This window comes from Oncorhynchus gorbuscha, linkage group LG04, assembly GCF_021184085.1.
Source record: "Oncorhynchus gorbuscha isolate QuinsamMale2020 ecotype Even-year linkage group LG04, OgorEven_v1.0, whole genome shotgun sequence".
Lineage (NCBI taxonomy): Eukaryota > Metazoa > Chordata > Actinopteri > Salmoniformes > Salmonidae > Oncorhynchus > Oncorhynchus gorbuscha.
The window spans coordinates 43,419,833-43,445,007 of record NC_060176.1 but is presented as its reverse complement, the minus strand read 5'-3'; the positions used below and the strand labels follow the sequence as shown (position 1 = coordinate 43,445,007).

The 25,175-nt window shown below is 44.6% G+C and overlaps 1 protein-coding gene across 1 annotated transcript in view; it reads right to left on the bottom strand.

Annotated features, from left to right (window-relative positions):
- Window positions 1–1,092: 1,092 nt before the first annotated feature.
- The window catches only part of LOC124034114 (rapamycin-insensitive companion of mTOR-like), a 28,023-nt gene continuing 3,940 nt past the window's right edge, over window positions 1,093–25,175 (bottom strand). Inside the window, 37 exon segments of the mRNA XM_046346860.1 lie at window positions 1,093–2,648; window positions 3,151–3,289; window positions 4,240–4,363; window positions 4,570–4,719; window positions 4,823–5,041; window positions 5,165–5,424; window positions 6,668–6,736; window positions 6,999–7,166; window positions 7,502–8,534; window positions 11,317–11,546; window positions 11,624–11,730; window positions 11,960–12,010; window positions 12,012–12,053; window positions 12,136–12,223; window positions 12,536–12,645; window positions 13,174–13,252; window positions 13,449–13,525; window positions 13,688–13,852; window positions 13,987–14,113; window positions 14,361–14,560; window positions 14,737–14,872; window positions 14,955–15,001; window positions 15,112–15,213; window positions 15,319–15,484; window positions 15,577–15,677; window positions 15,880–15,960; window positions 16,080–16,146; window positions 16,393–16,483; window positions 16,617–16,704; window positions 16,819–16,901; window positions 17,157–17,224; window positions 17,332–17,399; window positions 18,146–18,315; window positions 18,410–18,536; window positions 21,932–21,995; window positions 22,816–22,947; window positions 23,165–23,229. Coding sequence (XP_046202816.1) covers window positions 2,568–2,648; window positions 3,151–3,289; window positions 4,240–4,363; window positions 4,570–4,719; window positions 4,823–5,041; window positions 5,165–5,424; window positions 6,668–6,736; window positions 6,999–7,166; window positions 7,502–8,534; window positions 11,317–11,546; window positions 11,624–11,730; window positions 11,960–12,010; window positions 12,012–12,053; window positions 12,136–12,223; window positions 12,536–12,645; window positions 13,174–13,252; window positions 13,449–13,525; window positions 13,688–13,852; window positions 13,987–14,113; window positions 14,361–14,560; window positions 14,737–14,872; window positions 14,955–15,001; window positions 15,112–15,213; window positions 15,319–15,484; window positions 15,577–15,677; window positions 15,880–15,960; window positions 16,080–16,146; window positions 16,393–16,483; window positions 16,617–16,704; window positions 16,819–16,901; window positions 17,157–17,224; window positions 17,332–17,399; window positions 18,146–18,315; window positions 18,410–18,536; window positions 21,932–21,995; window positions 22,816–22,947; window positions 23,165–23,229 — 5,175 coding nt within the window. The 3' untranslated portion in view covers window positions 1,093–2,567.

The following is a 25,175-nucleotide window of genomic DNA, read 5'->3' as shown; positions in this document are numbered from 1 at the left end:
TAAGTAGTAGTATAACTTTTTGAAATGGGTGAATCTTGGATGGATGACAAGATTTTCGACAGTAAGAAACAAAGCAGCACAGCTGACCTCATATGAATACATCTTTTTCTGCTTTGAAACAGTCATGTTTTACATGGGTCTGGAACTACACTATAATTATTTCAATCAGTTTTTGTTCATTTTAAAATTATTATTCAGAATTGTCTTAACACTTCAACCTTTTCAGTACTGAAATTGGTTGTGGACATTGATTAGAGCCTGAGCTTTAATCCCACGAAATGACACTATGGGCCCAATTCAGACCTTTAAATGAAGGTGTGGCGGAGGTGTTTACAGATGCGCCATATTCTGACCTTGATTTAGGCTAATTCCACCACCTTTATGCACGAGGAAACCAATGAAGGTCTAGCGAACCTACCGGTTCCAAGTGGGAAAAGCATCTACTTAATTTTTTTGACAGTAATAACCCCATTCTCCAGATCCATTTTTGTCACATGAGCCGAATACAACACGTGTATACCTTACCGTGAAATGCGTTGTGAAGCAAGCTCTCGATGGTGCAGCTGTATAACTTTTTGGGGACCCATGACAAATCTTTTCAGTCTCCTGAGGGGGAAAAGGTGTTGTCGTGCCCTCTTCACAACTGTCTTGGTGCGTTTGGACCAGGAAGTTTGTTGATGTGGACGTGTGACACATTTAGAACTAATACAGTGGGGCTACTCACAAAATCATTCAGAATATCTGGAGACATTTTTATGTACCTCTTTTGGGTAAAGTAAAGGGAGAGGAAAATGTTACATACCATATGTAAATCAGAGTTTAAGTCACATTCTGAATCATCTTTATTTCTGCATTAACTATAGAGTATATTCCCCCATTACTAAACCAGAACCAATCTCCCTAGTGTAGGCCTATAAGAAACTTGGAATACCCTCTATTTTCCCCTATTAGTTTACACATCAGCTAGGTTGGTGATAAAGATTAATATTTGAGAATGACAATGTGTATGTGAAAGCTGATTAAAATGCATAATACCAATAACTTTAACAGGCTGTCATAGACAAATAAAAATAGACCATCACTCAGTTTGTGGAGTTCAAGATTGTTTTTTATTAACAATGTATCCCTTTAATAAGATTGTATGCTTCTTTAGGTCAGCAATGCCCCAAAACACACTATACACATTATACAAGGGAAACCATGATTCAAGCAAAAAACACACAAAAATCATTAAATTATAATACAGTCTCAAGGAAAGAAAATATAAATAACTCTTCAGTCACTTTGCTATGGTACAGATATAATAAATAGATCCGACATCACTCAACAGACCTATAAATCACCCTAGGAGTCCACTTGTGTAGCAGCATAATAGCAAAACTAACCAATAGAAACAGAAACCTGTTCCCATGGAAACCTTACAGCAATCCATAAATGATCACGTCACCCTGTCCTCTCATCTCAGCCAATGATCGACAGCAATATCTGCATTGTGAAAACAACTTGGGGACAATTACTTTCCCCAGTTTGCAAACAAGTGATGGCAACCTATTATGATTTAAGACAATGAAACTATTAGAAGCATTTGGAAGAAATAAATTAACACTTTTCAGAAACAGTGACGATGATCTAATATTACAGTTTTGACATGCCGTTTGTACATGCAGTGAGAGCGAAGCACGGAGGTAGGGTTTCTGACAACCTCCATAAAAAAGAATCAATGAAAAGGTGTGAGAACCCAGCTGTTGCCACTGTCAGAGGCAGTGTCCTTCCAAACCAGGGTCAGAGATAGAGGAATACAGAAAGGGTGACAGAGAGCAAGCCACAGCAGTTATGTTCCATATGTCCAGATGGGGAAAAAAACGTTTTAAAAACACTACTGATGTTTGATTGTCTGACAGTCTATAGACAAATAGAAAAATGGTTGTTTAAACAAGAATGAGTCTTTTGATCATAAGCAGAGTTGGAAATAATAAACTTATGAGATCACAGCACAACCATCTCTAGCAGAAACCGACTGAGGGTATGACTATGAGGGAGGCTTCTAGAACCTTCTGTAGTGTTTCCATTATGAGGGAGAAGAGGATGAGTCTAGCACTGACTAGGATGGACTGAACATGCCCTTTTCATTTCATATCAGCATACACCAGAGCAAGATCAAATTCTTCAAGACTTAGTCATATTTCATCCAGCTTGTGTTTAGGTTAAGTGTGATGTGTTATGTAGTTGATGCGTCTCCTGTGATGTCTGTTGGTCAGGCTCGTACATCCGTCTGAAAACAGCATTTGGTAAAAATGCTCCCCCTGTTGGCCATAGGCAGGAACAAAACTAGACGTGTCAGGTTTCATTTGTTCAGACAGTTGAACTGGAGACAACACTTTCACACCTTTAACACCCATGCTCCCTCCATCTTGAACTTCAGCAAAACTTCTCCCCTCTTTTTTATCCTTTCTCCCCTATTCTCTCCATCCCTCCCTTTTTTCACTATGTTGCTCTCTGTATCTCTATGTGAGGGTTGGAGGGAAAGCAGCGTCTCAACAGGGAGGGGAGGACAGAGACGAGGAAAGTCAGAACTTCGTGGGAGGGTCTATATCCACTCCGACGGGCTTTGGTGGCTTCGACAGGATCGCTTCTGCTTCCTCGTACATCTGAGGGGACAGGATGTGACATGAGCATGAGGTCAGAGGTCACAGGAGATGACTGTCATATTACTGTTGTAACCACTAACGTAATCGGAAGTGTAAGGGTTGAGGAGCGTCGGTCTCCTCTCTCTGCCACTCAACCCATCACCCATACATCCTAACTACTAGAGAAGATCTGAAAGGATGTATATGCAATATAGCGAAAACAAATCCACCTAACATAGACGTGGAACTATTACCATAAACCCATCTAATTCTTATAATAATAATAATATAATAATATATGCCATTTAGCAGACGCTTTTATCCAAAGCGACTTACAGTCATGTGTGCATACATTCTACGTATGGGTGGTCCCGGGGATCGAACCCACTACCCTGGCGTTACAAGCGCCATGCTCTACCAACTGAGCTACATTCTTCCAGAACAACATAAGTAACTAGAGATAAGGGCTAGGAATGAATTTGGGACTGGGGAGAAATGGAGACCGTATAGAAGAGGACCTTACCGGTATGAAGTGTACGTCCTGAAAGAGTTCCTGTATGAAGCGTCGAGAGGGCAAGCGGAACATACAGTGGGCCAGCAGGTGAGACACCTCAGAGTACAAACAGATATCATCAAACGCATAGGGAAACTTCTCTTTTATCCTGGAGTGAAAGAGAAAGCAGACACCATTAAAGCTCCAATGCAGCCATTTTTGTTTTGTATCTTAATATCAAAATAATTTCTGGGTAACAATTAAGAACCTTTCAGGGAATGTTTTCAATTAAAATGGTCAAAAATAAACAAATCCCTTCATAGCAAAGGGCAATATCTCAAGCAAGAATTCTGCTAGGACTATCTGGGAGTGGAAAACTGAAAATGAGCTATGGATGCGGTAAATAGGTCACTGGAACTCGACCAAAACAATGGAAATGCCATGGAAACGTGTGGGGGAAAGATCCTGAATCTCCTCACTGCCCCTCAACAAAATTAGCCTACATTTAGGCTACTGTTTTTTAAAATAACCTATTTATTTATTTTTAAATCTGTGTAATGCTTGTCAACCTCAATACATTTATGTCATCGTCACCAACCAACTGCATTGCAGTTAAAAATGACTAACATTTACTGATTTCTCTATGCTAGCTATACTACCAGCTTATACGAACAAGAGTTAGCATTTAGCAGTCACTTCTTCTAAACCTGAAAAGGGACTACTTGTACATGTTATGCAGCGAAAACAGCCAACTGTATCCAAAACGGACTTTATTAACCACAGTGTGGGCCTTTTACAATGTATCAATCATGACGGATTTGACGAATATCCACTTAGATCAGATTTTATTGTATGTGGGCCAATCAGCATTCTTCTATCCCCCCAGTCTGCGTTCCATTGACCTCTTTATTGGCAAAAACCTCTCTATTGGCAAAGAGGTTTCAAACTCTTTCTTATTGGTCTATTAACTAATTTACCGCATGATGATGTCACCATGGAAGGCCACTATCATAATTCTCACAATTTCACAGTATTACTCCAACCTCCGTGTGGAACTGTATATAAAACACAGGAAAATCTGTGTTGGGGTGGGGTTTATTGTGTGTGTGTGTGTCTTACGTCAGTAGTCCTGTCTCGTGGCCCTTGGTTCCTACAGAAGAGCTGAGGTTGATGACGAGGCGAAGCACCTCCTTCCTCAGCAGAACCCGACAGGCTGGGCCGTCTTCAGATATTGCCTTGCCACCTGACGGACATACACAACAACCTATCGGAGCCCACTCGCACAACATGACCAAATCAGACATTTTGATCTGAATTAGAATGTTCAACAAAGTTGTACAATATGTAGTCTGTGCGTGTGCTGCAGACATCCTCCTGAGACTGCAGTGTGTGTGTGCATGTGTGTGTGTGTATGTGTACGTGTGTATGCGTGTGTGTGTATGTGCATACCTAGCACTATGTCAGCGGGAGTTGGTGTGCTGCCGACGGATCCCTGTGACACAGCAGCGTCGCTGCAGCCGGAGACGCCAGATAACTTGGACTGAGGCATCACCTCCAGACGATGGCTGGTCTGACTAGACCACGGAAAGTCTATGTAGTCTATGAAGAGAGATAGGGCGGGGTGGGTGGGGGGGGGGGGTAAAGCAACCACTCTGAGTGAGTGTGTGTGTGTGTTCCGAGTAGTTGGTGTGTGTGTTCTCACCAGTGCGGGTGTGTGCGTTGTTGATCTGAGGCTGTGCGTGGTAGCCCAGTACAGTAGCTCCTACGCAGTAGAGACAGTTGTCGTCAGTGTGTTCCTGTAGACCAGTCTCCTCTGGACCCAGGATATGGTTCTGGTTGTTCTCTCTGCTGGCCATCAGCTCTGAGATACTGAACTGCTGCTTCAGCAGTGGGATAGGAGGATAGGGACGACCACCGTCACCTACAGTACACAGGGCATAGAACAGTCACACCTACTGAAACTGGCAGTAAACCATCTCTACCATTCACGTTAAATTATCATCACTATCCACCCATCTCTCAATCCCTCCCTCTCCTTCCTTACTGTCTGAGTCTCCAAAGTAGAACGGACACTTCTCGTCGGCAGGCGGGCTAGTCCTCTGTTGGAAGTAGGGCGTGTCTCGGATGTAGAACATGTCGTTGATGTCCATGGGCAGCGCCAGGCCCACGTAGTCGTCGTTACAGCCGTAGGTGGCGCTGGGCACCATGGAGCGCACCGACGAGCAACGCTGCAGAGTGATCTGGTTGATGGGACTCAGCAGATCCTCCTTGTCCAGAGACGCAAAGCTCAACGCCTTCAGAAACCTGCCGGGCGGAGGGAGACGGGTGAGAGAGAGGGGTGACAAGAGGGCGAGGGGAGTGAGGGCAGACACAGACAGACGTAGCTATATGGCGAGAGAAGTAGAGAGAATGGAAAAACTCTGACAAAGAGAGAAACACACAAAAACACATGGAAATGTGGGGCTCCTAATCCACACCACAACTACACAGTGCCATCTATAAGACAGCAGGGTTCATCTGCTTGAATCTATAAAGGGAATCTAGCCTCCTAGTCTCATCAATATACTCCAAAACAAAACTGTGGGAAGGACAATCAACACTAAGAAATACCTAAGAAACTGTGTTGCATAAGCAGAAACTGAGTAGTAGGGATGTGACAATAGGGAAAAAAATGTCTTAACGTTTGAACTGCAATCGTTTTTTCGTTAAGAAAACTGAGTACAATTCCACATGAATTCACAACGCTGCTGCCAGCAACGGCCTGGGTCTCACGGTACGTCCCATTCAGATGGTTAAGCATTGCACCTGTACTACCATTACTGTACCCCAATTCCACCTAGCAACGTTTGCATTTCCTTCTCAAAGTATTGCCATACAGGACTTCGCTGCTGTCTCTTGCCTTTTGCCCTTTTTCTAACTGTTAAATACGATGACAGTGTTGGAGCGTCAAACACCAAAACGATTGATTCCTCGACTCCTGGCACGTCGACTGCCGGTGTCAACTCCCATTTATGTGCGTCAAGATTCGATTCGGAACGGAGGACACTTGATTACTTCCGAGAAAACAAACACTTGCATCTTTCACGGCGAGAGAGAGGACAGAGTGTGGAGGGGCACAGTATAGGCAGGTCAGCCACTAGGCAGAGTCAAACCGTGCACTAGGCCTATCTATCGGCAATCAAAAACTATCTCGCAATTTCTTGGCTTGCAATTTCAGTAAAGCAGGGTATATCACCAATGAATAGGCTAGGATATTGAGATGCAACACCTCTCTCTCGGTCACAGTTTCTGCGCATGTACACGGGTTCACTTCACACTGTTCACAGAGTGGTAGTCAGGTCACCAAAACAGTGGAGAAGTTGAGCCTCGATCGTCGACGCCCTTAGTTGCGGAAATTGAACCACTACGTCGTTTACTTCCTGAATCTACTTTCTGTATCGTTTTTTGGGGGTTAGTGATTTTCCTTAACATTAAGCATTTAAGGACACCAATTTCAACATAGGAGGGAAACTGCTCTACAAAATGGAGGCTAGGTTGGTCCACCCACCAAGGCATAGAGATGGACATCCTGCGGAGTGGCTGGACAGCTGGACAGCTGACCCTCTTAGCAGACAACCTGAGAGACCACCAGCACACATACACACACACACACACACACAGCTGTTACTGCTCTGAACCAGAAGAGAGAGATACCGTTGCTGCTAAAGATGACTAATAACCGGAGTTACAACACACGAGCACACAGAGTCATTACCTCTAAACACACACGCCACCGCTACAGCTAGAGACTACAGCTAACCCTCAGACAAGCTGACAGACCAGCACATCCAGGTATCTAAAGGGGGAAGGGGTGGACACTACTGGAGTGGTCCACCCACCGAGGGACGTAGGCTCTGGATGGCCTGCGGTGGGCATCAGAGGGGCGGGGGGCTGGACAGCTCACTCTCTTAGCAGACAACCTGAGATACTCCACCTCAGTCTGCTTCTCTCTGTCTACCGACCAAGACTGGGCTGTGGGGAAGAACCCTTCAGGAGCCCAAGCTGAGCTAGAAAGAACAGAGAGTTCAATGACCTCACAAACCAGCACACGACACCCACCCACATAAAAGACAAACAGATTAAAAGGAGAGTGGAGAATGATTAGACAGAGTAGAACATTGATATGACCAGTCACATACAGACAGACACCTATGACCTATGACTGAGAAAAGCATGAGCAATGGCAGCCAGCAGCCATGACTGGCAGTGAAAACCCACCAGGAGAAGTTGTCCTTACTTGTGCGAGTGTGAATATAGGTGTGCGTTTGTATATGCATATTGCATTTCCCATATATGTGTGCAGAGTTCAAATACCTTACGTGTAGTGTTCGACGTATCTTACCTGCGCGGCGTTAGCCTCGAGTCCAGACTACCGGTCTTCATAGTGATCGTGTCAGTGAAGAGCACGTCTTTAGCGGGCGACGCTAACGACTCACTATGAGACAGAGACGGGTGGATCCTCTGCTGCTGCAGCCTCTTCAGAGTAGCATAGCCCAGTGCATCCCGCGGGCTGGTGTACATGAAACTGCAGTCTGCAAGGCTCTTAATGGCCGCCACCGAGGGAGACTTGAGGCTCTGGGCTCTGCGGGGGAGGGTGTGTGAGGAGCCAGGGGGGACCAGTGAGACAGAGTTCGACTTGGAGAGAGGCAGGTGGTTGGTGTGGGCCTGGGTTGGGGCAAGGGTGTACAGCGTTTTGACCGTCTTGGCCGAGACCACTGTGTCGAGGCTGACACAGTCCGACGAGTCTGGCTCGGCATGCTCAGGGTTTCCCACAGTCTCGCGGGAGGGGCTGGAGCTCATGGAGCTGATGCCGCTTGTGGTGGTGTCTGTGTTGAAGCTCTGACTGCGGCTTTTAAACTGAGTCCCTCCCCCATCTCCTCCCGCTAGACGTTCCCGGCTACTCTGCTCCCTGGATGGGGGCTCTCCAGGACCCCCCAGCCCAGACCCTCCTCCACCAGCCCGGGATAGCCTCCCCTCTCCCAGCTGCTCCTCAGACCCCCCCACAGAGTCCCTGATCCCCACAAAGGAGGTTTCCAGGCTGATTGTGGGACTCTTGGGTATGCCCCTCCCATTGAACACATCACCTTGCGACGAGGAGTAGATGGAGGGCTCCGTTACCGTCCTGTTCCTCCTCATCCCTCCCAGTTTGGGCTCGGTGGGGGTGCGGCTGCCCCCCATTGACTTGGGGTCGCTGGTGGAGCGCAACTTTTTGCTGGGGAGCGACAGGGAGTTGAGGAAGCGGTTGCGTACAAAACGGGTGGAGGCCAGGATGGTGAAGGGGCTGCGGTCCTTCATGGGTTTGGAACGCAGGTAGAGGGAGGTGTCGTCTGATTGGTCCAACATCTCAGACTTGTCATCATCCAGGATGTACATGTCTAAACACACATGACAAACATTACACAAAATACAGTACCAGTCAAAATCTGACACACCTACTCATTCAAGGGGTTTTCTATTTGTACTTTTCTCTACGTTGTAGAATAGTAGAAGACGGGGCGGCAGGGTAGCCTAGTGGTGTTGGACTAGTAACCGAAAGGTTGCAAGTTCAAATCCCCGAGCGGACAAGGTACAAATCTGTCGTTCTGCCCCTGAACAGGCAGTTACCCCACTGTTCCTCGGCCGTCATTGAAAATAAGAATTTATTCTTAACTGACTTGCCTTGTAAAATAAAAGGTAAAAAATAAAAAATATTTTTAAAAAGACAAACTATGAAATAGCACATATGGAATCATGTAGAAACCAAACAATTGTTAAAGATTCTTCAAAGTAGCCACCCTTTGCCTAGACAGCTTTGCACACTCCTGGCATTCTCTCAACCAGCTTCACCTGGAATGCTTTTCCAACAGTCTAGAAGGAGTTCCTATGTGATGAGCACTTGTTGGCTGCTTTTCCTTCACTCTGCAGTCCAACTCATCTCAAACTATCTCAATTGGGTTGAGGTCAGGTGATTGTGGAGGCCAGGTCATCTGATGCAACCCTCCATCACTCTCCCTTTTGGTCAAATAGCCCTTACACAGCCTGGAGGTGTGTTTGGGGGTCATTGTGATAGTGGGATTAAGCGCAAACCAGTAAACCAGATGGGATGGTGTATCGCTGCAGAATGCTGTGGTAGCCATAATGGTTAAGTGGGTCTTGAATTCAAAATACATCACTGACAGTGTCACCAGCAAAGCGCCCCTACCTCCATGCTTCACAGTGGAAACTACACATGTAGAGATCATCCATTCACCTACTCTGCGTCTCATAAAGACACAGCGGTTGGAACCAAAGGACAGATATCCACCAGTCAAATGTCCATTTCTCATGTTTCTTGTCCCAAGTAAGTCTCTTTTTATTTGATTATTGTTGTCCTTTAGTAGTGGTTTCTTTGCAGCAATTCAACCATGAAGGCCTGATTCACACAGTCTCCTCTGAACTAGAGGTCGACCGATTATAATTTTTCGACGCTGATACCGATTAGTGGAGGACCACAAAAGCCGATACCGATTCATTGGTCGATTAAATAAAAAAAAGACATAATAATAATAATAATAATGACAATTACAACAATACTGAATTAACACTTATTTTAACTTAATATAATACATCAATAAAATCAATATAGCCTCAAGTAGATAATGAAACATGTTCATTTTGGTTTAAATAATGCGAAAACAGTGTTGGAGAAGAATGTAAAAGAGCAATATGTGCTACGTAAGAAAGCTAACGTTTCAGTTCCTTGCTCAGAACATATGAAAGCTGGTGGTTCCTTTTAAAATGAGACTTCAATATTCCCAGGTAAGAAGTTTTAGGTTGTAGTTATTATAGGACTATTTCCCTCTATACCATTTGTATTTCATTAACCTTTGACTATTAGATGTTCTTATAGGCACTTTAATATTGCCAGTGTAACAGTATAGCTTCTGTCCCTCTCCTCGCTCCTCCCTGGGCTCGAACCAGCAACACAATGACAACAGCCACCACATCGAAGCAGCGTTACCCATGCAGAGCAAGGGAAACAACCACCTCAAGGCTCAGAGCGAGTGAAGTTTGAAACGCTATTAGCGCGCGCTAACTAGCCAGCCATTTCACTTCGGTCACACCAGCCTCATCTCGGGAGTTGATAGGTTTGAAGTCATAAACAGCGCAACGCTTGATGCACAACGAGGAGCTGCTGGCAAAACGCACAAAAGTGCTGTTTGAATGAATGTTTACACTCCTGCTTCTGCCTACCACCGCTCAGTCAGATACTTGTATGCTCAGTCAGATTATGTGCAACACAGGACACGATATTACTAGATATTATCTAGCATCAACCATGTGTAGTTAACAAGTGATTATGACTGATTGTTTTTTATAAGATAAGTTTAATGCTAGCTAGCAACTTACCTTGGCTTACTGCAATTGCGTAACAGGCAGTTACGTTGGACTAGTTAACTGTAAGGTTGCAAGATTGGATCCTCCGAGCTGACAAGGTGAAAATCTGTCTTTCTGCCCTTGAACGAGGCAGTTAACCCAACGTTCCTAGGCCGTCATTGAAACAAAGAATGTTTTCTTAACTGACTTGCCTAGTTAAATAAGGATTAAATAAAGGTGTAAAAATCGGCGCCCAAAAATACAGATTTCCGATTGTTATGAAAACTTGAAATCGGCCCTAATTAAATCGGTCGACCTCTACTCTGAACAGTTGAAGTTGATATCTGTCTGTTACTTGAACTATGTGAAGCAGTTATTTGGGCTGCAAATTCTGAGGCTGGTAACTCTAATGAACGTATCCTCTACAGCAGAGGTAACTCTGGGTCTTCTATTCCTGTGGCGGTCCGCATGAGAACCAGTTTCATCATAGTGCTTGATGGTTTTTGTGACTGCACTTGAAGACACTTTCAAAGTTCTTAACGTTTTCCATGTTGACTGACGTTCATGTCTTAAAGTAATGATGGACTGTCATTTCTCTTTGCTTATTTGAGCTGTTCTTGCCATAATATGGACATGGACTTTTACCAAACAGGGCTATCTTCTGTATACGCCCCTACCTTCTCACAACACAACTGATTGGCTAAAATGCATTAAGGAAAGAACTTACACAATTTAACAAAATAGTAAAAGAAAATGCTACTGAGGATGTGTTTAACAGAAACTGTCCTTGTTGCCTGGTGAAGAGTTTCATGGTTAACTCACTGGGTTGGGACTCGCTCTCGCTATTGTGCCGGGAGCTGGTGGACTCAGAGTTGAGACTGAGCGTGCTCGGTACGGAGGAAAGTTCAGAGGTCATCGGTTTGTCCACCTCGTCTGGGGTGACGGGCCACAGTGTCTGGCGACTGTGTCTGACTGTATCCCAGCCATACTGTTTCAACACTTCACAGCCCTGCCTCGTCTTTGAGATCACGCCAACGACGTACACGCACGTTCTGGAGGGAGAGAAAACAGACATGAGACTGTTGGCGAGACATCAGGTTCATCACTGTGTGCGCGCGTGTCCCCTTACCCCCGTACGGACAGGACCTCGCAGTGTTGTGCCAAGGCCAGGATGTCAGGGATGACGTTCTCCTCCTGAAGCAGGTTCAGACCCCAGTTTGATGACCCAATGTTACCCTGGAAACAGACATACATTCACTATCATTAACACAACAGACCCTGGTAACCACAGTCTGAACCAATGTCAGAGCACTGGAGGACACAGACGGTCTATAACGTCTACCCAAGAGAAAATAAAAACCACTATGAACCAGTGGTGTTTTTTCTTATTTTACTGTAACTGACAACACGTGTACTTATCATTCGACGTTGTGATGTGTGTGCCGAGTGGTTAGGGGGGACTGACCAGAGCCCAGAGGGCTGCCTTCAGCTGTTTGATGCCCTCCCAGGTGTCCAGCATCGGGGGAGCGAACCGTGTAGCTGAGGTCAGGGACCACGCTCTGGAGAGCGCGAGACAGTCGGTAAGACACCAAAACCCATTGATTCGTCACATTAAGAAAGCCCTTTGTAAAGCAGAGTTACCTGAGTCTCTAGTAGGTGGCAGCCTGTCTTGTCATGGACTAGCTGACCATACAAGTGCACAGGAAGATAAACATTTGGTCTCTGTAACCTAGAGACAAAAAACACACAAAGACAATGTACTCATGTTCAACAACTGAGAAAAATAAATACAGTTGTCTCAAGATCACAGCCGATGGATTTTTTTGGTGGTGGGAGAGAAACAAGGTATGTAGACTTTACAGTTGTTTTAGCCCAGCACAGCTTCCACTTATCTAAACAAGACTATGAAGCGCCAAATCAGGCAAGTTAGTGCTGGGGCAGGACAAAGGCCTGCACACAGTGCCTGCAACCCTCCAGGACCAGGGCTGGTGACCACTGGATCATGGCTAACTGTCCAGCTTAGCAAGATAAGCAGTCTCACCTTTGGTTGCTACGTCTGACGTAGTTGTCTCCGTCCACAGGTTTCCGGTATGTAGTTAACGCTTCATTCAACTGCTCCTCAATCAGATCTACATACTTCAGGTTGTATTCCTGTTCACCACAGTCGGGGGGGTACAGAAAACGAATCATTAGTGGATTACATTTGTACTGATATTGAGAGTTTTAAAAACAATCAAGACAGTTAAAGTTGCACTACGCAGAAATCGCTCTTCCATTTCCTGGTTGCGACAAAATAAGCAAGTACAGTCTAGAGAATCATTATACCATCTAAACCGCTGTCAAATATATCTTTTTCATAACCAACAACAATATTGTATGTTCAGCTGGTGTACAAAACCGAAAGTAAAAGATGCAAAAACTAAAAACTTAAAGGAAAGCATAGCGCACATTGAACAGATCTATCACTTCTAAAACTGGTTCTATAACACATTTCTATGTGAATTTGGTCGAGTCGCCCAAAAAGTTATATTGCAGCTTTAAATGTCATTTGATTTAGAAATCTGTCTTTATGTTCTTGTTTACTATCTGTGAATGATTGTTTTGTACTGTGTTTTGTGTGGACCAATGGAAGAGTAGCGGTTGCTGCTAATGGGGAAATGAATGAACGAGCAGGCTTACCTTTTGCCATCTGTCCAACTGTTTGCTGACGTAGCCCCTCTCATTGAGGTAGGAGAAGCCCTTAGGAATAGACAGAAACCTGCACAAAGGACACTGGTTTTTAGAGGTGGAACACAACCTCTCAGCACACCTGTGTGTCTGTGTATTCATTTGTGTGTGTGTGTGTGTGTGTGTGTGTGTGTGTGTGTGTGTGTGTGTGTGTGTGTGTGTGTGTGTGTGTGTGTGTGTGTGTGTGTGTGTGTGTGTGTGTGTGTGTGTGTGTGTGTCAGACTGACCTGAGGAGCAGCAGAAGGCCCTTGTCTCCCAGGTGGGTCAGAGCCGGTTTGAGTTGGATCAGAGCATGGAGGTTAGCCTGGGGCGACACAATAAAACATCATGGAGCCGTTAAGGACAACAAAATATAACATCCACTCCATACCCCTCGTTCTTCCATTCCCCAGCCTTCTGCCCATAGTCAGCCCTCTCCCACCAGCCCCTCTCCCACCAGCCCCTCTCCCACCAGCCCCTCTCCAACCTTGTCCTCGCAGGCTTCGTCCAGTATGTCCAGGGCTTCCATGGAGACTGCCTTGCTGTGGTCGTGCAGCTGGGTGACCAGCAGCTCCATGCCCCAGTTACTGAAGAACTCCACCCCTGCCCTCAGCAACACACGCAGGTGCTTGGTGGCATACAGCCTGCACGTCTGTGTATTGACACAGAGGGTGGAAAAGAGGTTGTTCAGGATCAGTATTGTTTCAGCAACAACCTATCCATCATCACCCACATTGAAGCCCGTGCATCCATTCATCCATCCCTCCCGCCTGGGTAAAGCCTTACATCAGTGGCAGCAGTGAGGATCTTGGAGAGAATGACTCTGGCCAGTCCATCCGTGCTGTAGTCCAGAGTAGACACAGCCAGCTTCAACACAGCGTCCTGATTCTTCACAGAGCACAGGTTCAGCAGACTGAGGAGGAGAACACGCACGGAATCAGGCAGTTGTCTGAGCTGTGTCTCAACTGGAACTCTATTCCCCGTAACCTAGACATTCAGTAGGAACCCAGTCCAAGCAATGGATTTTTGGCACTCAATAGCCTACTGCCTGACTCATCTGGCCAATAAAAATGGAGCTGCTGTTATTTAAACCAATCAGTGTTTTCCTCCTGTTCAAGTTCACGCTGACAATTTTTAAACGGGCAATAGTCCAGACTGACCTCTGAAAGAGGCCGCACTTCTCCAGCAGTTTAACCCCGTGTGGGTGGGCCGAGAGGGTCCCCAGGAACAAGTAGTAGTGCTGGCTGAGGGTGGTGAGCAGCCCGTTGCTCTGGAGACAGCGGTCAGGCTTCAGACCAGAGGACAAGGACAGCCAGGCCACCATGTCCTTCACCAGCTCCTCCAGGTACGCCTGACCATCCTGGGAGAGGGGAGAGGTGGAGGGTGGACAAAAGCCATGAGGAAAAAAAGGCTATTGGTTTGGTGCTAGGTCCATTTCAAAGCTACCTTCCTTTAAAAAAAGGTGACACCAAAATAAAAATGTGTCCGACATAGAAGTTTCCTCAGCACCTTTATTTTTCTGCTCCATTTCCTCACCTCATCAGACTCTATGAGGAACTCGATGAACTGGCATCCCACCACAGTGAGCTGTCTGGCTTTAGGATGGTCCAGCTCCAGCCCTGCATACAGCTTACTGCTGGGCTTATAGAAGTACAGCAGTCTCCGCACAAACCTGGACCACACATACACAGTTATAAAAGGGGACACCTTACCACAGTCACGAGTTGTCGTAGTGAATGGAAGGTGGGTCTTACTTGTGCATCTGTTCATCTTTGTTGTTCCTGAGGTTAACGTTAGGCCACTGGGAGGGGAAATCCAAAACATATATGAAATGTGGCGATAGCAAATCAACCAACTGAAACACACTCCCAGTCAGTCTTCTACAAGTTTTATAGTATTGCTATGACTGACCTTGAGGATAGTTGCGATGAGGAGCCAGTTCCAGTCAAGGTTCTGTTTGTGGTTAAGGATCTGACTGTCTCTCAGGTTCAACATCAGGGCTTCCTCCGTGTCCTACAACACACACGCAGTTTGTGTCACTGAATGTTGCTAAGGAAGGCTTTGGGGCTATAAGTGAACAATGAACCTAGATGGCAAAGATGTCTGTGTGAGGCATACCTTAATAGCATAGATGTCTCGGTGTACGCGTGTGTGTGTCTCTCTCCGGTGGTGTGCAGACACAGACTTGCGGACAATGTGGTCCAGATACAGGCTATGGGGTTTGGGTCCTTGTTTCTTCTTGTCATGGAAACGCTTCAAGTGGTTGACAGCCGCACTCGCCCGTCTGAAAATACAGAAAAGTAGCCCAATTTTGTTTTTAAACCAGAGCAGTGAAAAAGTGAGCGATTGCGTGCATGTGTGTGTGTGTACACTCACAGGCGTTTCTCCTTGGGGATGTCAAAAGAGGCAGCCATGTTGATAAGGGTGGGCAGACAGTGCAGGTGGTGACTGTGGGAGTGAGGGAGGATGGTATTGGCCTAGCGATAGAAAGAGAGCGCAAGAGAGAAAACGTGAGAGAACGTGAAGCAAACACATAAAAAAAACATTTATGCACAGCTGAATGAAGGCAACTACCAAGTACATACGTGTCCTCAAATCAACAGCAGAGCAGCACGCTCCTCAGAAGGAGCTACAGTGGCTATATACGGTATATCAGAGAGCCGTGTCCCTGTGTGTTACCATGTGTAGCAGTTCTCCCAGTAGGATGGTGGCTCTCACTGAGATCTGGTCCTCACTGCTGGTCACAACTTCTACCAGACCCTACAGGGTGGAGAAAAAGAAGAGAAGGAGAAAATGAAAGCACGAGCGAGAAATAATAAAATATCCACAACCCGTGAAAAAAAAAAACATCTCATGTTTGGGATTTCCCATCTCCTTACCTCTAGCAGGCAACTGGAGATGAAGGCAGCCAGTACCAAAGCCAGGTAGTTATCCATCAGGTCAGGCCTGAAAAACACAGCAGGACAAACAAGCAGACATTATAGCAACAGGAGAGATGGTGGTTGGATCTGAGAGGCACCCATATTCACAGTTTTTGTCAAGTGTGTAGTAAAAGGTATAACATGCTATTCTATACGTTCTATATTGTACATTCCTGTGGGTAGAATGCATTTCCTACCTGGGAGCATAAAGCGATATTGATTAATTTATTTAAAAATATATATATTTATTATCTGTGGTGTCATGCGTTACCTGGATCTGGCTCGATGAGGCAGGAGGACTTTAGCCTCCGCAGCCACAAAGCCATCAGACAGTCTCCAGCTGTCCTGGCACCTACTGGGGTCTACAGGGGAACACAACACACATCAACAAAATAAACTATTTAAAACTAGCAGTTTTTGGATGCATGTTTGATAAATGTTTATAACCAGGGCATTGGGGGGGGTAAAGAAATAAGAAAAGCTAATATCACTCACCCACGCTGAGAAGTGCTTCCGTAAAGTCCTGGGTTACAATGGGGAGAGGTAGCCTAAATATCTCATACAATACCTCCAGCAAACCTTTCTGTAGGGGGCAAGGAGAAAGGTCAGAGACAAAAATAGTCGTTCTCAAAGAACAGATCGAGAGGGCATCATTTTATTATATTTATTTAAACAAATCTCATATTTCAGTACCCACCCTGACTTCCACATTTGGTATAGACAGCAGACCAATAAGGGATTGGATCCCAGAGTTCCCGGCCCTACAGAGGTTAATGATCCCTGGATCGCAACGGAGACAGAATCTACCATTAACACATTCATGACTTGGCAGCAAAAGTGAAGACAGAGAGCAAACAATGCGATACTAGATTAAAAAAGGGAATCTACTCAGCATTCTCTTCTTTTGAGCATTGACCCATTCAAAGCTGTTGGCATTAAACAAATACTAACGGTACAGTTTCAAGTCATGATCCACAATGCAAAGAGAACCAGCCGAGCCAAACTGAATGGAAAGCCGAAGAGAAAGAGACTCACCAGACCAGGAGCGGAAGGCAGCTACTATAGCCATCCTGCTGGACAGGAAACGAGCATCGCGGTCCTCCCTGGTTACACACAAAACAGGATCAATCTACACGACATAGGGACACATAACACACTAAACAGAACATTGGAACAGAGCCTCTGTTTACAACACACACACACCACTTACTTGAGCTGGATCTCTGATGTGTCTGCATTGTGACGGTAGTGGAAGTCTGTGAAAGGTGCTAGGATTTGCTGAAAGAGCAGAACACAGGTTCATACACAGAACAACAAAACATTTCTCTATGTATTCATTATCAGCAAGGCTAAATAATCTCCCAATATGAGTGGATTTTTTTTCTCCTATTGCTGAGATTCCACTTAAATTCCACTTTTCCATGGTTCCACTTTTTCCTGGTTGGACATTCCAAGTCATAGGGACTCAGATATTTCTCCAAACAGATCACATACATTATCCGTATTGATCCATATGATCACATAATCCATATTATAATATTTGCATTCTTCTTCCATAAGCTTGTTAAGACTGAGTGGTTACCGGAGTGGCCATGCTGCAAGTATGAAAGGCGGGGGTATCAGTTTACACACAGACAGGATGTGTTGGAGAGAGAGGCTTTAGAGGGCTGATGTAACTGATCACTGTAATCTCCCTGGGAAAGAGAAAAACAACCCAAGGGTGAATCCTCACTGGCATGGTTAGTGGCTGTGTCTAAATAGTCTACACTGACCTCCTCTCCTAGGCTCTGTTCCTCAGCCTGCACTCTGCACTCATGGGAAAGAACGGTACAGGTGAAAGCCAATTCCCAAGAGGCTTCCCATGAAAATGAGTAAGAACACACCATATTGCTTTTATCTATCCTGGAGACGAGGAGAGACCGTCACCGCCGACTGACATAGTGTGATGTGTGACTGGGAGTGTGTGAACCACTAGTTTGATGCCTGTATGTACATACTGACACGTGCATGGCGGCTGTGCGTACCTCCAGCTCCACATCATTGCGAACATATTGCCTGGTGTGTGGATGGTTGAGCAGGTGGAGGATGGTGGTGATCAGAGCCTCGTTGATGCGGCTCAGCTGACAGTCGATCACACTCTTTAATATGGTGCTGAGACCCCCCCTATTGGCCACTACCTCTGGGTTCTTCAACGCTGCATAGTATGGTGGACATAAAGACAGTGTTATTAAACAGTAACTATGTGTGTGACTTCAGGATGGTTCTCTCAGTGCCGAGGCTCCACACACCAAGTTCGCAGACGATGGCAATGGCAGCGCGCACCATGCGGTCCCTCTCCTGCAGCCCGTCTGTTCCCACGGCAATCAGAGAGTTGGTGACAGAACTGGGGAACAGTAGAGCGTTCACTGTGATCATCTAGAGACAACGAGAGAGAGAGAGAGAGATTGAGAGCAAAGGTTACAGCACTAATTTTGCACTTCAGTTTATTTTAGAAGCAACATTACAGCAAATAGGTCACACAGCGTGAGTGCCACTTTCAGAAGGTGGTGGGTATAATCTGTGTGTGAGTAGAGAACGTCTTTAAAGTCTAGGCCCTTCCTCCCAGACACTTTCTCCGGATTAATCTAATCAAGCTAAGCCACATTAACTGGCAAGGACACAGACCACCAGCTGGAAGAGGCCAGCTGGCTAACCAACCTGGGTTAAGTAGGCGACTGTCAATGTAGCTTAGTATTATAGGTAGCTGCCAAAATAAATGTACTTGAGTAAATTGGGGATACAAAATATATTGAAAGAAGGTGCTTCCACACAGTTGCGGTTCCTGAGTTCAGCAATTAGCATCCTATCATGCTTAGGGTCATGCACAAAACTGCCTAGTTGCCCATTATTTTGGCTACCATGGCTAGAAGAGGAGATCTCACCAACTTTGAAAGTGGGGTCTCAAAGGAGCACAGGAGGTTTAAAGGGTGTGTGTATGTGTCAGTCACCAGAGCTCAACCCAATTTAGGGATGAGCATTTTAAAAATGATTTCACTATTCAAATAATACCATGATATTTTCTCAGATATAGTGATGGGCACGGTTATTTGAATGTTCAAAACTCAGAACGGACATTAGTATTCATTTTCTTTAGAAATTAAAAACAGGTCTAATTTAAGAATGAAAGGCTTTGTCTAAAATTCCTCTATGTGACACTGCTACATAGCCTACAAGGATAGACCACTACATTCAATATTTCCGTTTCACAAGTGTAGCTTGTTGTTGTCTGTCAATCAAAAGCGGCGCTACAGTCAGAGGCTCCATGAGTAGAAAGTGAAGTGGGAGATTTCTAAACGATGCCAAATGGAATCCATGTCTCAATTGTCTCAAGGCTTAAAAATCTTTCTTTACCCTGTCTTCTCCCCCTCATCTACACTGATTTGAAGTAGTTTTAACAAGTGACACCAATAAGGGATCATAGCTTTCACCTGGTCAGTCTGTCATGGAAAGAACAGTTGTCCTTAATGTTTTGTGCACTCAGTGTATGCAATGATTGGACAGATATTTGAATAACAGTGCCCACCCCTAAACTAAATTAAACACTTATGGGACATTCTAGAGAGGTGTTTAAGACAGCGTTTTCCACCCCCATCAACTAAATACCAAATTATGCAATTTCTCATGGAAGAATGGCATCGCATCACTCCAATAGTTGCAGGCACTTGTAGAGTCTATGCCAAGGCGCATTGAAGCTGCTCCTCTGGCTTGTGGTGACCCAAGGCAATGTTAAGAAACTTTGTTGGCGTTTCCTTTATTTTGGCAGTTACCAGTAGCTTCTTCAGGTTTCTCTCTGATATCCAAGATTAACCCATTGACAACACTAAGCCCATGTTCAGTATTTAGGCCTATATAGTATTCATTGTATATAGTTAGAATGACTTGTAATAGTTGTGTGTGTTAGCATTTACAGTAAACTGCAGAGAATGCAGGAAAGAAAAAAAAAATACTCCAGACATGTGCAAACTGTCCACACACTCACACCAACGCAGATCACCCAATAACAGCCAATGCTGGTACTATGCTCCTATTCTGTGCTGCCAGTGAACATACGAAAATCGAGTAGACCTGCCAATTTAAGAGAACCTGACGGTGCGCTGCAAATCTGAGATTCAACTCGCACGTGTAGCACGTGTTGAATTGGAGTTTTCTTTCCCGCTCGTGCATGAGTTGTTTGCGAGTCTGACCGCAATTATAGAATTGTACCAAATCAAGTCTATAAAAGGTTGGAATACTTTCTTGACAGCATTCCATTTACACATACTAAAAGTCACTAACAAGATCTAATTAGAAAGAACACACAAAGGGCCTTTATTGTTAGAGATTACATGTACAGTGTAGAATTGAGATCATTATCTATTACATTTTTCTTAGCACATGGCCCCAAGTTTAGTCTCTATAGTAGAAGAACGCTTGTCACCTCTCAAACAGGGCCAATCACAAGTATTGGCTTTTTAGACACGGTTCCCAATTAAAACTAAAAGCAAAATCATTTTGAAAACATAACAAAAACAAATGAGTGCATCGACACAGACCACAAACTGGCTACACAAAGGTTAAGTAGGCTACTGCAAAGTGAATCTGAACGCTGTTCACTAGAAGAGTCCGGTGTTTCAGCCGATGTAACGGTGCCTATCGTATTTCCGTGCAGCGCATACATAATTTCAGGTTTTCGAAATTGATATCATCTCAAATCTAGTGCAAATACAAGTATTACCTCTATAGCTAATAATCGACAATCCATTCTTCATCGCGCAGTTTTCTAAACTCCCGACTCAATTTAATGCCAAAATGTTTATATTTATTTTTGATTATACTTATACGTGGATCATATTTACCGTTACAGTCTCAGGTTGCGTGATCCTCGTAATGTTACGTGGGAAATACAACTAATGGGCCACATAATTAAATGCATATCACACTCACACAAATGCGAGCAGTTATTTGTCGTATTTGCATTTATTTATTTATTTCACTAGCAAATGCGAGTGAACTGCTGGCACTTTAGAGCCCACTATCTTATGTTCGCTAACGTTAGCTTGAAATAATTAGTGTTGACCTTTCTACAACACACAGAGTCGAAAGGGATTTGTCCATGCGTTTACGTACAGCTGACAGTTGCAAACTCAGCATCACAACAAACAGGAGGGGCAGACACGGGGTAGCTATGTCGAATAGCGATGTATTCATCTCCATGTCCGTTGACACAAACTCCATACATGTTTGTGTGTTGCAGCTCGAGAATCAGGATGTTATATTTACTAAGTGGATTTATTTTTTATTAAAATGTTTAAAAAATACAAATCAGGCCCCATTCATTTCTGCTGTACTTTTAACTCGATCTCCTATCTGCTTACATGGACAGAGAATTGCGTAGTTGGTACATGCATGCATGTTGGCTGGTCCCCTATGCCTATGCAATCATTTAAATTATAAACTGGGTGGTTCAAGCCCTGAATGCTGATTGGCTGACAGCCATGGTATATCAGACCGTGTACCACAGGTATGACAAAATATGTATTTTTACTGCTCTAATTTTGTTGGTAACCAGCTTATAATAGCAATAAGGCACCACGGGGTTTGTGATATATGGCCAAGAAACCAAGGCTAAGGGCAGGGTCCAGGCACTCCGCGTTGCGTCGTTCACAAGAACATCCCTTAGCCATGTTATATTGGCCATATACCACACCGCCTCGGGCCTTATTGCTTAATTATATACATGATTTTACAGAACAAAATATGAAATTAGTGTAATATGAAGAAAGCAGATTTACCTTTCTGACCAGTCGGAGGGCCTGAGTCCTCTCCCCCTCATTGCTCTGCTGGATGTCAATGCACCTGATCAAAGCACACAGTATGACATCACAGCCACGGTTCATATCACACCAGGTTATACATCATCATGCTATCACTATGGAATAATAGTCCCCATGATTCTATGCTACCTCTGATGGAGTAACAACTTTGCAAGCAACAGACTACCACAGTAGTAATACTCTAGTGCAACAAATTTTAACTCCCTTAATTTACTGAACTACATTGTTGTAAAATATGTTAAACATATGTAACATACAGGTAACTGTCAAAATAAGGAAACACTTGGGTAAATGAGGGATACTAAGTATGTGGAAAGCAGGTGCTTCTACACAGCAGTGAATCCTGAGTTAATTTAGCAATTAAACAGTCCCATCATGCTTAGGGTCATATATAAAAATGCCCAGTTGCCCATTATTTTGGCCTCCATTGCTAGAAGAGATCTCAGTGAATAAAAAGAGGGGTCTCAAATGAGCATACAGGGTTTAAAGGTTGTGTGTATTTGTCTCAGTCACCAGATCTCAACCCAATTCAGCAATTACGGGAGATTTTTGGAGCAGCGCCTAAGACAGCGTTGTCCACCACCATCAACAACAAAAACCCAAATTATGGAATCTCTCATGGAAGAACGGCGTCGCATCCCAAAAATATAGTTTCAGACACTTGTAGAATCTATTCCAATGCACATTGAAGCTGTTCTGTGTCATGCTAGCCCAAAGCCCTACTAAGACACTTTATGTTGGTGTTTCCTTTATTTTGGCAGTTACCTGCATGCTAAATTGTACAAGATGAATCCCGTGTGTCCCTGTGCAGGTGTGGTGACGCGACAGAGTATCTCTCTCACCTGGCAATCAAGTAGTCCACCTGCAATCTGAGGACCTTTTGCAGCACGTTGCTGTCTCTGATGAGGTACCTCAGAACCCTCAGACCTGCAGCACGCACCTCCTTGGCCTCATTCAGCAGGGCTAACCGCAGGCTGGGGAGGGACACAAAACACAGCTTAGATTGACAAGAAATGGCAACGTACACTTACGGACACAAAATGGACACTCGCATAGATGGTCCCAAAAATTGGTTACAATGACCTATCACTAATTTGGATATGTTCCACAAACAATGGAAGTGCTTGGATAAAAATCATCTGTAAAATAGCATTTAAAGTGTTCTAGGTTACACTATTTGGGACTACTTACCAGATGATGATTTCTTCATATGTAAACCCAAACTTCTCCTCGCAGTGGCCAATGCTGATTAGCAGCTGAAACAGAGAAAGACTGGACTTACAATCAGTTGACAGAGGATGCATTGTGTCCTTTGGCTGTCCATAACAATACAGACCGAAGACATTTGAATATATAGCAAAAATATGTATTGAGACAGAGACCCATATATTTGAGGTATGTACATTACATTTACAGTCAAGGATTTTCTCCCTGATATTTAGCAAGGCAACATTACAACAAGGACATGTTTATTACTAGTTCATAGCTTGTATGGCCATGGCATCTTTTGCACAGTGCGACAAACTGACAAAATCTTCAATTCATAGTCGTTTAATGCTTTAAATCAATGGGCTTAAACAGTTTGCTGTAGGGTTGAAAAGAAGTCACCATTCACACTCCGTAAACCCCAGTGCAGGGTGGGAGCGGAGTGAGAGGGATAGGGAGTAGGTCAGTGTGTGAGTGAGTTTGGAATCAGCAGTGATGTCAGAGCCCAGGCAGGCAGGAGAGGTCGGGAAAGGGGGGCACTGAACATGCTACAGGGGGATTAGGTCACCTCTCGCTGTCCTGGAATCCTTAAAAGGAGCTGCAGGCCTCAACACCACACTCACTCACTCCAGCGGTAAACCGAGAGTCAGGTGTATACACACAGCTCAGACCAACTGAATCTGGTAGCTGCCTTCACCTCTCTAATCTTACATAGGACAATAACACTGACACTAACCTATCAGGACAGGACATGCTAAGTTATAGTGGGGATGTCACAGGCTTGGAATACCAATGTTTATCTTTTGACATGAACGTCTCAAAAAGTCACCATACAATTTGACTAAACATCTTCCATTAAACATCTGATTGTCGATAACCTCGCCGCAACTATCAGAATAATATCCGTGACATGGTGTGGCACCTGGAGGGACACTAAGCCTGCAGATCTACTTGCTACAACCTTGGAAAACAGAGACCACATGCAACATCTCCAGTTTCAAAAGAACAACAATTAACAACAATCTCTGGTTTCAAAGTCAGAGTGCTGTTGACGCACATGAGGTTACAGCTCTGCCCCATGGCCAGAGCTCCTATTACCATCACTGTCAGCATCACAATGACAAACTCAGCTAGGCCTGACTGCAGGAGCTAAGGAACAGCGGGCCAAGGAGAGGTCAACGGCTACACATAGAAGAATATGTTCAGCAGACGCATCTCAATACTCTAAAGTTGCTTCCTAAATAAAAGCTAAATTAACCCAAATGAAGGTTGCATTTCATGTGGCTTTGATCAGCCCTAGGTGGATATCAGCAGCCTAAAGTAGTTTAATCTCCTCTCCTTCGTCAGCACTGATTTGAAAAGCTAGGTGAAAGCAATAGTGTATATCTGCCGGTAATTAACTGTCCCCTGACCAGTTGTATCACGTTGGTCAGGATGATGAAGCCACTAGGTGAAGATAGGTAGAAGTGACATTTGACCCAACTAAGAGCTTGAATGCACAATGTAGCACCAGACACCTAAACCAAACAAAACTTTGACTACTTAAGATGCAGCTATACACTGGGTGCACAAAACATTAAGGACACCTGTTCTTTCCATGAGACTGACCAGGTGAATCCAGGTGAAAGCTATGATCCCTTATTGGTGTCACTTGTTAAAACCACTTCAAATCAGTGTAGATGAGGGGGAGAAGACAGGATAAAGGATGTTTAAGCCTTGAGACAATTGAGCCATGGATTGTGTGGCATTCAGAGGGTGAATAGGCAAGACAAAAGATTTAAGTGCCTTTGAAAGGGGTATGGTAGTATGTGCCAGGCGCACTGTCAAAAACCCAGCAGCGTTAGTGTTTCACGCTCAACAGTTTCCTGTGTGTGTCAAGAACAGTTCACCATCCCAAGGACATCCAGCCAACTTGTCACAACTGTGGGAGGCATTGGAGTCAACATGAGCCAGCATCCCTGTGGAATGCTTTCAACACCTTGTAGAGTCCATGCCC